This window comes from Gavialis gangeticus, unplaced genomic scaffold, assembly GCF_001723915.1.
Source record: "Gavialis gangeticus isolate Ggan-Ray unplaced genomic scaffold, GavGan_comp1, whole genome shotgun sequence".
Classification (NCBI taxonomy): Eukaryota; Metazoa; Chordata; order Crocodylia; family Gavialidae; genus Gavialis; species Gavialis gangeticus.
In genome coordinates, this window is record NW_017729006.1 from 31,256,433 (window position 1) to 31,275,324 (window position 18,892).

General features: G+C 39.6%; 1 protein-coding gene and 1 long non-coding RNA gene across 2 annotated transcripts in view; one reads left to right on the forward strand and one right to left on the reverse strand.

Annotated features, from left to right (window-relative positions):
- The window catches only part of POU6F2 (POU class 6 homeobox 2), a 393,965-nt gene extending 384,127 nt beyond the window's left edge, over nucleotides 1-9,838 (forward strand). Inside the window, exons 8-9 of the mRNA XM_019509078.1 lie at nucleotides 5,885-6,053; nucleotides 9,144-9,838. Coding sequence (XP_019364623.1) covers nucleotides 5,885-6,053; nucleotides 9,144-9,648 — 674 coding nt within the window. The 3' untranslated portion in view covers nucleotides 9,649-9,838. The remainder of the gene's footprint in view (nucleotides 1-5,884; nucleotides 6,054-9,143) is intronic.
- The window catches only part of LOC109291869, a 61,439-nt gene that overhangs the window by 33,299 nt on the left and 9,248 nt on the right, over nucleotides 1-18,892 (reverse strand). The gene's annotated exons all lie outside the window — the stretch shown is intronic.

Consider the following 18,892-nt stretch of genomic DNA (forward strand, 5'->3'; position numbering starts at 1 on the left):
CTGCTCAAAAAATGACAGTGCTACTGGAATGCAGAATTTATGTTGCGGAGTAAAATGAATTAATTAGTTTATTAATTAAAAAGTATTTAAAATGGGCCTTTTAAATAATTTAGCACTTTGTTGCAGATTTCTTTCTTTCTTTTTAATTTTATTCATTTTTCTCTTTCATCCTATGAACATTTTTTCCTTGCTATATCTATTATTCCCCAATATTTCCTAAAATTGGTTAACCCTTTTAAAATTTACATCTATTTTCTCATATTCTTTCTTTTTTGCTGGAGATTTTTTTCCTACAGATTTTTCACCCCTGGTCTCCTGTGATACATTTTATGTTTCATATTTTTTTCCTTCTTTCTCTGACTGCCTTTTTCTTTTATTTTTTTTTTTTTATGTCAGCTACTGTAGTTTCAAATCTGGCAGTTGTTAGTCCTCGTTCAGGCAAAACTCCCACTCATTTATTGAACCAGGTCCTTGCTAGACCTGAGCAAGGACTGAAAGATTTATTCTTATTTTTTTCTGTCTGTTGGTATTGTACTTAGCCTTCTTCTTTTATACCGGTTCTCTTCTCTACTCTGATATCTTTTTCCCTTTCCCCACTGTCATTCTTTTCTTTCTCTCTTCTGCTTTCACTTACTAAAAACAAAAATGTTAGGGGTCATCTTTTTCCTTTCCCCTCTTCCAATTCTTCCCCTCATTGCTTGACCTCTCTCTCCATTCATTTTTCTCGTTTTCTTACACCATCTTTCACTGAATCCCATTCCCTCTCTTTCTATCCACAATCTTTCTCCCAAAAGTAAGCAAACCACAGCAAAGAGTAAGTCTACACTGCAAGTTTCCATATAGCTAAAAAATACCCAAGCAAGTTTTAAACTATGAAGCTTGGTACAGCCTAATGTATTCTGCTCCAAAGCTGATTATGCTGTCGTCACAGTGTAGACATAACAGAAGCTATTTCTCCCTTTCCCCACTTCTTGTGCTTCCATGCATTTGCAATTTACATTTAACACCTTTTCTCACCCAGTTAACTTTGTTTCCCTAATCTTGCCTGTTATCCACTCATCCGTCTTTGACAGCAGGGAAGCCACACTTGTTAGCATTCTACACACAAGAGACAGGTCCAAGCGAGCATGCACTTGCGATATGCAGCACCACATACCATACGCACTGCACATGTAGGTGTTTCTGACACTGCTAATTTACACTTCAGGGGGTGATTTTGACACCGGGAAATCCTGGGGTAAAAAAAAAACATGCCTGAAAGAAGTGGGGTAGCGCACATGGCAGCAGTGTGCGCCACCCGAAACCAGAGCCTGGCCAGCCAGAGCCACGCTTCAGCTGCCAGCCAGTCTCCCTGATACCAGATAGCCACCATTGGAGCCCCAGGATTCCAGGTAAGGCTGCTGGGACCAGCCCAGGTGCTGGCCCCAACTTCCCCTACGCTACCTCAGGCAACTTACTGCACACCAGACCACATATGCACAAGAAACTGCTTGTCCCAGGTGTTCCCCCGGGACAAGCAAGAGTGGCCCATACTGTGCCAGTGCAATTTGTCCCTGGGAAAAAGCATGTGCATGCTTGTCAGGACATGCCCAAAGAGTTCTGCTTTCCTGGAAGACATGCTATTTTCAATGTAGAGTTTTATGTCCATTACCAAAGAGAGAGAAAAATATTTGCACTCTTCAGGACAAAGCAGAGCACGCACCAAGGCCCTGCAAGACCTGTATTATGTCCCTGAAAAGCTGACACTGGAAAAAGACTTCTCAGCTATAGAAGGAAGCTTTTCAAAGGATAAGGTTGGGAAGACCCTGTAAGAGCTTTAGAATTCTCTGTTTTGATACAAGATCCTTTCCTCCTTCCCAACTATAATCCCCAGCACAAGAGTGAGAATTTGTGGCTGCTTCTTTCTCTAGTTCACTTATAGAGAGATTTTCAGTATACCTGTCTCCCTGGAAGCCCCAAATGATTCATCCTTTGCTCAGCAGGAGCCAGTAGCTGCCTAAAAACAATAAAGCATCAAACCTCAATGTACATTTGGTTCTTTAATCTATGTATTGCACTGACCATGACAACTCAGTGTAGTTGGCACACACCTCCTTTCCCCCGATACTGTACCACCCTGTCCACACTGTCAACCATATTTTTTTAAGTTTATTCAAATATTGAAGGAGAAATTAAGATATAAGGGAAATTATAAAGCCAGCAAAAAATGGCAGTTAACTTGGCAATAACATACATAACCTATTACATAACAGAGTGTCAATTGAATCAACTAGATTTATATGTTCTTGTTTTCCCCAAGGACTTCAGTGAGGTTTTGCTCTGTCTAAATACTATAAATCTAATTCAGAAATCATTCTCCCCAGAGTTCAGGGATGGGAAATTTTAGAGTTCCAGTTCAGCCCCATCTCTTCTACTAAGTTCATTATTCAAAACTCTTTACATAACATGCTGCTAATTCAGCAGTTCTTCTCTAGTAGGTGTCTACCATACATATCTGGCTCATCCAGACAAGCACAGATGTGCAGTATATGGTGCCACAGACCTGTCTGCAGTGCCATACACCTCACATGCAGGCATTACCTGTGATGCTACTTCGCAGCAGGGGGGTGGGGGGACAGGTTTACCCGGATCCCGGGGTAAAAAAACCTCTGCCAAAAAAAAGCAGGATGATACACATGGTTGCAGCATATACTGCCCAAAACTGGAGCCTGGCCGGCCGGAGTCATACTCCAGCTGTTTGCCAGGCTTCCTACTTTGGCTGCAGCCCTGATAGGCCACCAGAATCCCAGGTAAGGCTGATGGGGCCAGCAGAGTTGCTGTCCCCAGCCTCCCCTATGGCACGTGAAGTAACCTCCCACACACCAAAGCACACATGGCACAAGTGTTCCCTGGGGACAAGTAGTAGCAACACAAGGTGTGCCACTGCTACTTGTCCCTGGGGAAACAAATGTCTGCACTCATTTGGATGCACCCATCAGGTCGTCTTCTCCCTCATTCTTTGATTCCATGGTAAGTTTTGTTCTCACTTGCAAGGATGAATTCAGTCTACTTCTGTAGTCCAACATCTCCATTGTAGAAAAAGACCTAAAAAGCAAAAAGGTTCAACTGCAGTAATATGCAGCAGAATTCAACCAGAATAATGTCCAAACCAACAATCGCTTGGCTTCCTATGTCTATTTTGATTTCCTTCCCAAAAGCAATCAGTGATGCCACCAGTCCCAAGCAGTCATAAAATATGCCCATAATGTGCTGTTTACAAATTTCAGGACTCCATTCAGTGCTCTATGAAAGGCTGATTTGTCCATAGAGCTGTGGCAATATCCCTACTCACAGCGCTAGAAAGGGAAAGACAGTAGTAAGGGAGCCCACTATCATTTGGATCGCTCAGAGAAACTCTGAAACCACTGTAAGTTATTGGGTCATATGGCATCTGTACATTTATGAGAAGATTTTGAAAGGGCAGCTTCACACCCCACCTCCCCATTGTATCTCCTCCAATATGTTGAATAAGTCATGCATTTACCCTAAGTAGGAATATCTCATATCTTTAAAGAAAGCTGATACTTTGAGTATGGCGCCCATTTGGAGCCCTTTCAAAAGGGCAGCAGCTGTAATGTTCTGATTGTTATGTGTGAATGAACCAAGAATGATAGAAATATAGCAAAACCCTCTTCAACTTTAACACTACTTTATGCTACATTTGTATGTAGGTACATTTGCTTGTATGGTTCGTTTATATGTAATTAGAGTGTAACATCTACTGCTCTTTTGAAGGTTCCCCTTTTGAAAGGACCACAGCTGTGTGCATGAGTGACTGGTGCCTCCTGAATCTGGGGTTGCACCCGCAGAAGCTGCTGATGGCAGCGGCCCTGTCGGGGGGGCACCAGCCTACCATCAGCATCAGCTGTCGGGGGGCACTGGCCATGTCAGGCAGTGCACATGCACCCCCATGCACCCCCTACCAGTCGCCTATGGCTGTGTGTCCACACCCTTTGTATAAACAGTAGAGTGCTGTAAACCTGAAGAATCTCAAGCATGTTCATACAAAATAATTACAAATACATATGTATGCATGCCGTAAGTTGGAATACTTCATATTTTTAAAGACATGAAAGATATGAATATGTGTATACACACACACACACACACACACACACAGATTTTAGTGTGTATCTGGGTAAGTGCCCAGATAGCCATACACACACACGCACACGCGCACATAAAATGCATGAAATAAATGTAATGTTAGTTGTCAAGACATGCAGCTTCCTTTGGCTTCAACAAAAGTTGAAGTGAAGTGCTCATCACTTCTCAAGATTACATAAAATATGTGTGTGTTTCCATATGTATAACATCTGTATATATATATGCATACAATAATCTAGGGACATAGCCTCATGCAGTTTCAATTTTAAACTGCAAGCCTTGTGCAATTACAAAAGAGAGAGGCATAATTGTTTTGGTAAAACTTCTCTATTTCTTCTTCAAACATTCTAATCATTGTAGGCTATATCTATATACTAAAATCTCCCTCTCTTCTTGTCTCTCAGTGAGCTAAAAGACTTTTTATAGGGAGTTTCAATCCTAAGGGAATTTTTACATCAGGGTTATAAACCCCTGAAAATAAAAGCTTTGTTACGGTAATGCTGACAAGCCTTTAACTATAGCAACACTAGCAGGAGCCACTGTAATATAGTGCTCAGCTCTATAATGTAGTCTAGCACAGTCCTCCGACAACTACTTGCATTTACAGAAATTGATGGGTTATTGTGCTGAAAACTTTTCACCTAAGAAGTCTCAAGAATGAGGTGAAGAACAACAGAGATGTCTCGCTGGGAGAATGGCTTCACTACACGGAGGATTGAACAACACTTTGAAATCTTCCACCATCCCAGTCCCATGCTGTCTCCAGCTTGGTGAATGCTTTCATTTAGCCAGGGATCAGTAGCTTGGGAGGGAAAAAAGTTTCATTCTCCAGCTGTTGTGTCATTTCCCTTGATAAGTCCTAAATTGACCGAGTTATCCAGCACCAAAGGAGCCTTCCTGTTGTAGACATCCTTTATTATGTGCCCTTTCAGGGACAAAGGCTTCTGTGTCAGTAAACTGCTATGGAGAAAAAGGACAAATTTATTCTCACAGCATCATGAGCATTATCGTCTGAGGGTCTAATGTAAAAATAAAAAATTGTGCAGTATTACCATCTGAAACACGATGGCACAAGTTGCAAATGCTCCACTCCTTGATTGCCACCCCGATAGGATGCAAAATGAAAACCGTGAGAGGTTGTTTCACCCAAAGGCATGTTTTAGGAACTGATTATAACACTAAGATGTTTCAAAGAGAAATATCTTGGTGGTTTACTTTGGGTAGCATTTAGTTTTGTGATTTGCATTTGTTCCAGACAGTATAGAAAAGCCATCATTTCAATGAAACCATCATCCCATTTTCATTAGTTATGTGTATTTTAAGTCCCCAAGGATATTAATATATATAGATCAGCCCCTTATGTGAGTCAGGGATAATAAGTGAGTATTATTTGTTGAAATTAGGCATGATTTCCAAAGGTAGAAATGAAAGTGAGGAGCCATGTGTTGACTTCCCTAATGCCAGCACCTAGAGGAAATTAGGCACCTGGCCAATTGTGCCAGTTATGCCTTTCATGATCTGTTTCATAGCCCTGAAGTGAACTGGAACTACCTTAGTCTGTAAATAATTAGCATTTTAGCAAGGACATAAATTATAAATGATTTGTAATACAACTGAAAGTCCCTGCCTTATTTCTCAAAGTGGAGGAACCTCCTTTATACTTCAGAATAAAATACATAGTCTAAACTGCTCATATGTGATGTGAAGAATTTACACCATTGAAAAAATATTTCCACAGATCCTCAAACAGCCACCGGGGAGGTGGACGGGGTGAATCTGGAGGAAATACGAGAATTTGCCAAAGCTTTTAAAATCCGGCGCCTGTCTCTTGGTCTGACACAGACTCAAGTTGGCCAAGCTCTAAGTGCCACTGAAGGCCCAGCCTATAGCCAGTCTGCTATCTGCAGGTAACAAGTTACATAATATGCTATATTCTCCTCTCTTCATTCTTAATTTTACTTATTACTCTTATTTGGTTGGGGAGGGGAAGGGTTGGTTGTGAGTATTTTAATTATATGAACTCATTGCTTCCATGGGGGACTTAGACTAACAAATAGTGTTGGTATCTGGCAGATGAAATGTGCTTACTGTGTGCCCTTAAAGTAACTTCAGTCTTTTCAGGCTGTTTTTTTAACAAGTAGGAAACAATAAATATGTTCCTGGCATTGAGATTTAATTCAGTAGTGGAGCTGGAGCCCCTGCTGATGCTGCATAAGCACCAGCTGACCCTCTTCATACTGTGCTATTTTCTACAGATAGGGTTACTGAACAAACATTTCATGGCTGCATCCCTGCTAAGTTAAAGCCTGTATTACTGTGGTTTGCACTTCATATATAGGATGTTAATGATGATTTACCTAGGCAACACAGAAGGGGGAGAAAATTAACCTTCGTGTTATCTTGCAGAGTTTTTGGCATTAATCTTTTATCACCCAAGTGTTTAAAACAAGCACATCCAGAAAAATGAGTAAGATTCTACCCTACCCTCAAAAAATGCAGTCTTGACAGAGTTAAAGTAGTTAGAGGCAAATACCATGTATGCATGTATGTATGTTACACTAATCCCATGTTTATGCATGAGATAACAAACACACTTAGGTAACAGCTTTTTCCTCTTGGGCAATGCCTTATAGTCTTCCTCCATCAGCGAAAGCCAAGAAACCAACTCTAAGCTCATTTAAGTGGATTTTGTTCTTGGTGATCCATGAAATGCTCTGTCTTTTTATCTGCTCTTTATACTTTTAATGTATTCCCCATAGAACGGAAGTGTACTTTTCCTGCAGTTTAAGACTAAGGTTATAAATAACATCAGTATGGGGTAGTGAGCTTGCAGCTCACATTTTGCTCAATGATTTTCCATAAAACCCATTGATTGTTGTTAAATACAAAAAGCTCCATAGGATCCTCTCACTTCTATAGCCTCCCCTACTGTTTTTTCTTATAAGATACCTCCCTGTAGAAAATAACCTTTATTCAGTCTATACAAGGATACTACCGCTGGGAAATTTGTTTCAAGACTTGTATATCGTTATAGCAAACAACATGTGCTGAAGCATCAACACTAACAAGCAATGGCAATGATATGAATGCTATTGTCCCCTGTTGGTAGGCATTAATTTTATTTTTTTTCTCTATGGTTGATTGGTAAAGAAGACCCAAAACAAGCAGTTCTTAGCAATTGCCAATTTGCTGGAGCTTCACATTCCTTCTTTTTTTAAACATGCCATATTTAAAATGTATAAATTGCAGTTCTCTTTGGTTTATTTCTTTTCTTCCCTCTCTTATCTTAAACCACAGTTCCAAATTAAAAAGTGAGGATGTTTTAAATTAAAATGAGGAAAAGGATTCCTACTAAATTATGAAAAACCGTGAAAGACACAGTTATGATTAAGTTGGATGCAACTATCCAAGGGTCAGATTGTAGAGCTCCTATACTGGATATGATCCTTCTCCTTCAGTAGTCCTATTGACTACTGAGGCTTGTTAAGAACTAATTCACTACTGAACATAATGAAGCATTCCTCATCTGCTCTAAGTGTATAGGGCTGTAATTTTTTTTACCTTTTTATCCCCTTTCCAAAAATCTGCAGTGACTATTCACTTATTAAGCAAGGTTGCAGGCCACTTTGGAAACAACCTGTTGGAAATAATGAATTCTACTTTTCCCCTCATGGTAGCAAAAGAACAATGAGTTCCACCAGAGAAATATACCCAACTGTTAGAAGTTTTCTGGAAATTACTCTTCATAATTATTTCTTCTCAGTTATTTGCATGTGAAATAATGTATTTCCTCCTGGACTGTTTTCTGAAGTTGCCACTTGCTGAATCCAAAGTTCTCTTGTTTTGACACTGAATCAGTATCCTCAAGTCTAGATTCTGGGTCTGTACACATTAAGGCATGGGTTCAATCTGCCTTCTCTTCCAAACCTCCTTCTCAAGCATATTCTGCTTACTAATAGCAGTGGCATTTCAGCACCACGAGGCCTGAATAGCTCACTGGGATGTCATGCAGTACTGTTTGCCTTTCAACAGTGTCATTTTAATGCTTGGGGTGGAGAGGGGGGCAGTATAAATTGACGTTACGGGATTTGATGAAGAATTTTAAATGTAAAGCTGAAGCATATCAACCTGATATACTGAAGAAGCAGGACCTTATACTGGAAGATCTGAAATGTGAACTCAATTCTTATGTTTGTTTTTAGAAAGAATTAAAGCTTTGTGTGGCTGTTTCTCCAGATATTTCATAGTATTTGTAGAATCTGGTCTAGCAAAAGATTTTTTGATGGCAAAATGATATATAGAAGACCTCATTTACAGGAAATGATATCATTCTGGTACAGTTTGCAGATATCCCACAATAAACCCAGCTTGGTGCCACAGCATATTAGTGCACTATTATGCTGGGTTTCATCTGGAAGGATGAGTCTGTCTTAACACATTGTGGGGGTATTCAGGATAATTACAATATGTCCAGCTGTTTCAGCTGAACAGTACAGTAGCTAAGGGAGTCTTTCTTCCTACCAAGAGAAGGGACATGGTGTTAACTTGCATACGGTGAAAATTGCTTTAAAATAAAAGGAATGGAAACTGAAATTCAGAGCCTGGTATCCACCACTGCTTTGTATTACTGAAGTGATGCCATTTGGACAACACAAGTTCGAAGACTAAATAAAATAGTTAATCGCGAGTAAGAAATCTTAAAGAGCTGTTATCTCTGATGTCATTTCCTGTAATTAGGTTTGGATTTGCAGCTTTTGAGGATGAAAAAAGCTGATCGTGAAATATGAATATTGAACTGATAGTTTGTATTATGTAGCATACTGAATTCTTAGAAATTTGTCAGTGTTCATTTTGTGTAAGCTTGAATATATATACCTATCTCATGGCTTTCGTAATCCATTGTAAATTACCTCTGCCAGTTAATTAGTCAGGCAGGCAGGAAGTCCCACCCTGGCAGAGCATCAGTGTAAGACTCTTCTTTCTCAATTTTCCCTCAGACACACGATCCTGAGAAGCCACTTTTTCCTACCACAGGAAGCCCAAGAGAACACTATAGCTAGCAGTCTGACAGCCAAACTGAACCCTGGCCTTTTGTATCCTGCCAGGTTTGAAAAGCTGGACATCACCCCTAAAAGTGCCCAGAAGATAAAGCCGGTGCTTGAGCGGTGGATGGCTGAGGCTGAGGCCCGCCATCGAGCAGGTATGCAGAACCTTACTGAGTTTATCGGAAGTGAACCATCCAAAAAGCGCAAGAGGCGTACCTCATTCACGCCACAAGCTCTTGAGATCTTGAATGCTCACTTTGAGAAGAATACGCATCCCTCTGGGCAGGAAATGACAGAGATTGCAGAGAAACTGAACTATGACCGGGAAGTAGTTAGAGTTTGGTTCTGCAATAAGAGGCAAGCACTGAAGAACACAATTAAACGTTTAAAACAGCATGAGCCTGCAACAGCAGTCCCTATGGAGCCCTTAACAGACTCTCTGGAAGAAAACTCCTAAAATAAAACCACAAAAAAAAACCACCAACAAAATTTAACCATTTGAACTCTGTGAAAAAAAGCTCATTCATCACCCTTGTAAGTAAAAGACTGAGAAAACTACAAGATGGACAGAACAGTTTATAAATGTCCGTGGGTTTTCCTATATAAAAACAAAACAAAAAAAATACACAGCACTTAGTGTGTGTGTGTGTCGTAGAATTAGTTCCAAAAAAAAGCCAGTTTTTTTTAAATGGACTTAAAGTAAACCAAATAACTGCTTACTTTTTTCTGTATATTATGAAAATGTGAACACGTTTTAAGGAAAAAAAAACAAAAAGAAAAAAAAACTTTTATCTGTTTAAAAGAGAATACAAGCCTGCCACCTGGAGGAATGATGGTAGCCTTTCAGGTATCAAGTGCTGATTCACTATGAAAACTATTAACCAAAGTCAGAAACATGGCATTGCAAACTAGATTGTTAGTCTACTCTTTTACGAGCATAAAATTGTGTTATGAATTTTTACATTTGTACTTTACAAAGAAGGGAAAAAAGGATTAATTTCTCCCATCCTGTATCACACACCCCACACCCCCTCCGCAGGTGGGTATAACAGGTGTTAAAGCCATTCCACAATGTTCACCTATTTTTTCATCTACACCATTCTGCAATCTCCAAGTGTTTGTGTGCCAAAATAACTCCTATTGATTGTGAATTGTGGGGTTCGGCATCTTTTTTTTAAGGTGTCATTCTTGATTTGCATTTCTGTTTTGATTTTTCTGACCCATTTTTGCTGCCTCCTCCCCAAACCCATACCCCTTCTCCCTATAGTGTTTAAAGATTTTTAAAAGCGAAGCCTAAACACTTTCATATAGATGTGTTGAAATGCAATAGAGGACAAAGAAGGATTAGGATTGTGTCTGATGAACTGTCAACTTAGTGCACACGCTGAACATTGTGCTCATTGTCGACAGCATAGCTTGCGATTTCTCTGTCCTTTGGCCACGAACCTGGAGAGGTTACCAAAACTAATTTTGTAATATAAATATAAACTGCACACTTGGTTCGATACTGCATCTTTGTTCTGGTTTTGTGTAAAGCAAATTCTCTCCAAAGTCTGCTAGCCAAAGAAATTTCTTGAGATTCTGATGAAAACAAATGGACAGGCCAAGAAGTAATGAGGACATTTGATCTTTATACCATTATGGACTGATTTACTAGTAGTTCTTTCATCTTGTCTGCATTATTTTTGTCCTGGTTTTGATGTTTTCCCTGTCAAATACTACTGTTGAAGCGTGTGTGAGAGAGAGAGAAAGAGAGAGAGAGAGAGAAAGAGAGAGAGAAGGAGAGAGGGAGAAAGTGAATGAGTGTAGGTAGATAAGTGTATGAGCTTGTGTGAATGTGTACTGCCATGGCAGGCCAAACTAAACAACCAGGATTTGGGAACAGTGCATTGGAAATCCTTTGAAAATAGGGAAGGAGGTCACCTGTGACATGTTTCATCTAAAAAGATATTTTTAAGGCAACTTATCGCCATGTCTTCATTTCTGGATGGATTTTGGCATCTTCTAAAACATTATGATTATTGGATCAAAAAGTATGATTCTGAGGAGAAGAGAGTTAAGTTTTTGGTTTGTGGACCTGACCTGCAAAGCTCATTTGTGGATCCAAGCATCTTCTGAGATCTGATCCAACAGTTTGGTTTGGTGCATTATAAAATAGAGGGCTCATCCTGATCTAAACTTCCTGAAAGTTCACACTTTGGATAGTGGTTGCACTTATTTTACAGGCAATAGCTAAAATGCTCTTGTTTATGGCAGTGCAAATCCTGATTAACTCCACTGACTTCAAAACAGTTGGGTTTGATTTGAGACTAGAATTCCAAAGCCTGCAAATTATACCTGTCTTGCAGAGTTATTCTCCAAGTACTCGGGACTTGATTCAGAGCCTACTGAAATCAATGGAAGGACTTCCAATGACTTCACGGGGCTTTAGCTCTGGCCTTCTGTGTTGTATAAATGGAGCTCAATCTGCAGAATGAAAAATTCTCTACATAACCCATGGGATTTCAAATCTCCAGATGTCAGCATTTGTGGCTAGAACTGAATCCAGATGTGAGCTTTCCCAGTGTCGGAGGTTGAGAATGAGATGTATCCACTGGCCTGGGTTAGGCTTATGTCTAGTGAATACTTATTAGGCTGTAAACTTCTTTGGGGTGCATATAAATATATTTTCTTTGTTGTTTTTTCTGAGGGCAGGGGAAAGAAAGGGAAATTGTTATAGTCACTTTTCCTGCTGTTGAAATGTAAATATACCTAGGGGAAAAATCCTACAAATTAACTGCAGGTAAATTTTGTAAGGGACTCAATTCAAACTGTGCATCGAAGTGGAGAAAGAGGTAACTTCACAGCAACTTCTGTCCCTTTGACTCTTTCTTTCTCTGTACCCACCTGTATGGCTAGTTCACCAATAAAGGTAAGGTTGTAGTATACTTGTGGCTACAAGTGAATGGAAGTAATGATCAGGAAGGCACCCAGAAACCAACAGGGAAACTATGAAGAATAGATAGTGCTTGAAAGTGGATGCTTCTGAAGTCTTACCTCTCCAGTATACTACAAATTGGGCTTCAATATGATCACCCATTCCACCACTTCTGAAACTACACACACAGGAAAAGCAATTGAACAGATCCAGGAACAAAACGAACTGCTCTTTGCCTAAAAAAATAGATTCCTGATTCTCCCAGGAACTGCTCCAAATTCTACATAGAAAATTTCCCCAAGAAGAAAAGATACCTAAACACTGTATGAAGGATGCTAAATGTTTAAAAATACGCTGGCAGCAGTTACATGAGGTCACTTCTGTTCCAAAGTACATATTGAAAAGATATAACCAGGACAGTAAAATTGTAAAATAAATATAAATTGCCAGCTTGGAACAAAAATTGATGTTCATTCCACGGTCTTAAAATCATTCATGTGCAGTGATTTTTTTTTTTTTTTTTTTTTACAGTTTTCTAATTTTGTATTATGTTTTGTAAATTATTTATAAGGTGTTGTAATGCTTCTTATATTAATTTTTTACAAACAAAATGTTGCTATAAGGCATAAATGGTGCCTGAACAAATTCTTCGGAAGATAAATTCTGTGTGATTCATAAATCTTTTTGGGCCATATATATTGTTTTATTTTATTACTGACAACATTTCTGATTTCCATTTGTAAACAAATTTCATATCTCTGTTGCATTTAATTACCCTTTAATTTTGCATGTGACAAAAGGTTCCTCAATAATGTGTGATTGTATAATGGTTTTGCCATTTGTTTAAAATGGAGTTCTTTTTAAAAATATTGTTTGACTAATGAACCAACAGTTAATTTTTGTTCTGTTTTGTCTTTTTTTATGTTTTCCACTAAAAAAAACTATTTCAGACAGCTTAAGAAATTCAATACATTCAAAGATTTCCAGTTTCTTTATGTTATAAACCGCAAAAAAAAAAAAATAAAAAATAAAAAAAGAGAGAGGGAGAAAGAGAGAGAACAAGAAAGCAAAAAGGAGCTAGGAAGGAACAAGTAGAGGCGTATCAAAGAACTCAAGCTATAACCAAAAAGAAATATGTAAAATGCCTTTGCTCGTCTTCTCAATGCTGGACCAAAGCTCAATGTATGTAGGTATATGCACATTGTATAGATATGGCTAAATGTTGCTGACAATCTCGCAATACTAAACTGTTACTATTTAAAAAAAATACAAAAATAAACTGTTCATCAGTGTTTTACCTCAGCACTCTACTTGTACCCAGTAAATGACCAACATTCAAAGAAGAAATAAAAATGAGAGGAAATTGATTTCCACGTCAATGTTTGACTGTAAAATCTGTTTGGATAACATTTTGTAATGAGCTTTTTGTCATGTGATTTGCTTGTTTCCAACTTGAGATTATGTGGGGCACATTTGTTTATTTATTGTTAAGAAAGTGATATTATTATTATTATTATTTTTGTCCTATGTGCTATAATCTACAGAATGGTCACCAGGGTCACTTATGAAGCACTGCAAAGAGATCTGCTTTTCCATGCATGGAGCATGCAGCAGGAAAGATGGCAGTACCAAATGGACTGTATCGCGTTGTTTAAAAAGTACTAATAATTACAAAAGGAGTTGATGTGGTGGACTTGTGACCAAGAAGTCAAACTGGATATTTAAAAGCTCCTTCTGCTCTGACTTTGAAACCAAAGCTGATTTATCTGCACAGGTTGCTTAACATTAAAAAAAAAACTGACAAAAACTGTACTTAATCTAGAGCAATATCTGTATGGTCAGTAAAAGCTGCACTTTGTGTATTTCTTAACAGCTTCAGATCTGTCACTTTTAATTTGTACCATAAAAATAAAGAATTGTTTGACATGAAAAATAGGCTTCTATCGTGTGTTTGTCTTAAGTCTCATGCATTATTCACATGATCAGAGCTCATGTAATTTCACATCAGTTCAATACAAAAATAGTTAAATGCTTGAAGGAAAAAATCCGATTGCCACCACTGACTTCACTTTTATCTGTGACAGCAAACGCTGTTTCTCAGCATATAGAAATACTAATGACAAAAGTGAGCTTCTAAGTTAAGTTTAGCAATATCTTATTAATTTCTGTGTGAATAAGGGATGCAGAATAGAAACACTGTCCAGAGAGTATCATAGTATTATTCAGGTAAATTTTATATTACCCTCAACACCAAATGAAACGCAGCTCAAATAAAAGTTCAGGTCAGAACCAGTGAGCCTTCCAGCATACCACAGCTTCCTGAACAAAGCAAGGTAAGTGAAGGAAACAAGAGACTATAGTTAACTTAGTCTAATATTAGGTTTCTCTATTTTAGAAAGTTTCTCTTACATTTTTACATACTTTATGTACCTCATAAGTTTCACTCCTCATTTCTTCCTCTAGCCTTTGTGAATATGGCATTGGGTAGAAGATCCTTTTGGGTGTTTATTATGGGCCAAATAATAGCTGGTCTAGTACAAGTTTATTATGGACCAAATTATGTCTAGGCTACTACAAGTACACTGCGAACAAGGAAATCCTATCACCGCTAGTGCTCCTATGAAGCATCAGGAACAGAGGGTGGAGAGTGCTAGCACTCTATTGTAGTGATAAGGGTTAGACTTTGGAGACAGTCCCTTACAAAGGAATGTCTTATCAGGTGAGGAATTTGAACATGATCCCTGGGGAGCAAGGAAGAAATCAAGATGGAGGCAGCCACATGGTCTGTGCTGGAGGAACTCCATGCTGTAGTATTATTAAAGGTCTGTTCTCTTCCTCATTCATAGTTGGCGTCATTTGCTCCAGGACCTAAATCATTACATCCATAACCCAAAAAGAGGTGCTTGTTTGGGTGGGAGTTGCCCCATACCCAACTATTGACAAACAATTACACAAAAAAGAGTTCCAAGAGCTGCCAGTAACACAAGCCCACAGTGCTGTATATCTGTGCCATCTTCTACCAGCAGAGGATAACCAAGCCACCTTCACACACACTGTACACCACATCTGTTCCCTAGACTCCAGTGGTGCTCTAACTTTGAGAGCCACAATTGAGACCCATATATTTGGTCTGCCAAAATATTGTAAAAGAATGTTAAAAATGGCCAGTTGCTAAAAGCTCAGCACAGAAATTTTCATCAAATAATGATTACTGAAAAACACAATTACATCTGTTTTGCAATTTGATAATGACAAGTTTTCTTGGCAATACTTCATTTGGTCACAAAATATTTTATATGAGCTCCGCTTACATGCATGACATCCACTGCGGCATTCACTGGATCCAATCTGCCATAAGATATTGTGGCTTTGTAAAGTCTTCAGATAGTCACTGTGGACTGACACCAGAAAGGTTCTAATATAAGTCCAATGAAAATCACTGGTTGAAAAATCATTGATTTTCATGGACTTTGGACCAAGCCCACAGACTGGAATATTCTCAAACATGACTCTCCTTTTTCTCACTCATTGGACCTCCCCACTCAGACCTCTGCTCAGTCCTTGCTGCAATAATAATGGAACCCAACTTAACTTGAAAGCAAGTATGCCTCTTTATTAGACTACTGCAAGTGATTAGTTTGTGGTGTTCCTAGGCAGAGGGGACTGCGAAACTCATCTCCAAAGATACATGGCCTCATCTAAGGCTTTTATACATTAGATGGTTACATGATCTTATCATTCATTTTATTTCTGGCAAGCATGAACCTATTTTAGAGCAAGTACCAAATAACTGTGCAGTACCAACTCTGTCGTGGGGTGCACATGTAGACATGCCCTTTATGTAATCAAATCAAATATGAATTGGACATTCATAGTCCAGTCATGGGGTTACTCAACTTGGGTAAGCATGGCAGAATCGGGCCTTCCAAAATATAACTTGCACTACTAATTCAAAATATGAATGGCTCTTCTAATTTAATCCAATCCTCTGGGTGCTAGGACTAACACTAGAAAGTAAAGTAGGCACTGGCTAGACAGTATCATAAAGAACAGTGTTTACCCTCAAGTAACCTACTTAAAGTCCTCTATGAAATGGTTGTGGTGGCTTCAGCCAAGTTTCTTGTGAATACATCCACATACAAAATCACAAGCAAAATGCAATAGAATTTGACCTCAACAAAAGGACATAATTATTGGCTTTGTAGGTTGTTTGGTAGATAATTTACCTGACTTTCTTTGACTAGATGCTCTCTGCTATTCCAGTTTACCTTGAAGGCCTTCAGATGGCTAACAGGCACGAGGATCACTTTGGAAAAATCCTTGCAACCAAAGAGAGTTGTATGCTTGTGCGGCAGCCTCTGACAATTTTCAGCATCAAATAAGGGTGATAACCTCAACAACCCTAGATATTCTCCCATACCAGTAACAGTGGAAGATCCTTAAAAGGATTACAACAATCCAAGACAAATTCCTGGGGGCTCTTTCTATACCCTTCAGCCTTCCTTTTCAGGAAGAGCACTAAAAATGGAAGTGGAGGCCTAGTTCAAAAGTTTGAATGAGTCTGCACCCAAGATTCCTCTTCAGCAGCAGAACTCGCCTTTCCACTGGCAAAGTTTTGCCACCTCCGCTGGGTGGAGTAAGGCCACTACCTAGAAGCTAACAGAAGATGTGGATAATCACTCCTGTACCTTCAGCCAACTGCAAGGATCACGCTAGGATGTCTTTCAAGGGCACACTTTGTGCTCTAGAAGTACAGCCATGGAGAAGAGCCACCCAAAGCATATGGGTGTGTATGAAGTTTGGAAGCTTAGCAATGGAAACTGCTGTCTGCCACCAGAACTGCTGCCAGCAGAGGCAGGTAAGTGTAGAAGCAGCCTCAGACCACAGTGCCTGCTGGGACCCCATTTCATTTAATGGGGAATAATCTGCTTTGCAAAGTCTTCAGTTAGTTAATGTGAGATTATCCTTGGACAGAACCTAATATACATTGGATGAAAACCAGTGAAAAAGACTTGTAGTGATTTCTGTGGTCTTTGGACACACAGAAAGCTCTGTTGCTGCCGCTGGCCCACATGTGGCCTTTGCCTGGTCCCTGACCTTACCCACAGATTTGCCCTATGACAGGAACATCTTCTGCATTCCCCATTTCAACATCCAGAGCTAAGACCAGCTTGCCATGCAAGGATAGAAGGGTCTTCATACATCCTATTCTGCTGCACAGCCACATTAGGACCAGGTATAGACTAGCCTCAGATATGGCAAAACAAAGTGCTGGCATAAGAAACATCCCTCTATGAGTTCTAGGGGCTTTTTGAGCAAAAGAATTCTCTTCTGCTGACTCTCACTTCAATTAAGCAAATGCTCAGGAAGCAAAACAGACTCATCAGAAAGAAGTATTCCCCAGAGACCTGTATACCTTTTTATCTAGGGATTCACTGTGTCTATAAATAAGCTTGTTAAGCCAGGAGTCGCAACATGAATTGCTCCTGTATAGATGGTGGCATTCTTGAAAATAATTGAAGATTAAGCTTTTTTTTCCCCTTCCTCTCTGCTCTGCAGACTCACATCCTTTCTATCCCAAACACATCAGTGTGCAGGAGGGAGTGGGTAGTCTAATTTCCTGAAGCCTCTCAATCCCACATATTTCAAATTCAGAAGCAAAAATAACACCCCACAGTGGCTCAGCAACATCAACCATAGACACACACAGCTCACCAAAGACATTAGAAACAGTGCACATATGAACCAAGCAGCAGAAATTATGCAATATCAAGCTTCTCATTTTCATGCATTTCAAAAGATCCCTGAACCCTCACTCATCTGCTGCTCACCCCCTCTTCAAAATTCTAGCTATCTTCCTGAACTACCTCAGCCACCACCCAATGGCCATTAGTGTGAGTACATGCATGTACATGTGTGTTGTGTCCAAGTCACAAAATTTAGATCTGACTTTCAGGCACACCAGAAGCCTATCTTTATCCTTCACACAGACATAAGTTTGAAGAATAGACTTGACCTAGCTCTCTCCAGGAACTGGAGAACAAGAACTTTAGAGATAAAATTCTGGTTCCATCTAAATCACTGGGAATGTTTCCATTGGTGCCAGCTGAACCATGAATTCTATGCTCGTCATTTGACTTAACACTGTAGCTAGGGACAGACATTCAAAAAGCCTGAGCCTGAATTGTTTTAATCTTTGCAGGTTAGTCTAACCTGGCTAGGCTGAATCAGTTTGTAATTGGACAGACATCCGAGAAATGCAGGCACATGCCTGCAATGGCTCAGGCTAGCAGCTGGGGGGGGGGGCGCTAGAGCAGCCCTCCCTTCCTGTCCATAGTGCTGAGCATTAGTGCTAAGGGGGGGCATGGCCAGGCCCCAGAGAACACTCTGATTAAAGAAGGCTCCCCCTCCCTTCTGACCAGCCCAGCAAGCAATTTATAACATAGTGTTTATCACCCCATTAAGAAAACAAAGGGACATTACCAACTACCTGTTGATTCTGTCTTTGTCCGGTCTGCCACAGCGTGGACCGTAGCATGTGGTCTGTTAGCTAATGCTGAGAGGTGTCTGTGTAAGGCAGAGGGAATAGGGAATCCCTGCTTATCAGGGAGTGGGGAGGGGATGTCAGGAGGGACAGAAAGGCCAAACTTTCTGGTGGAACATAGAAATCATTGAGACCAGTTGTCTTGTGGTTTAGGATATATTCCAACTTCGTGTATTCCTTATCAGAGCAGACAGGGCTTGGTCAGAAAGAATATTCCTACCTTAATTTCAGCATAACTTC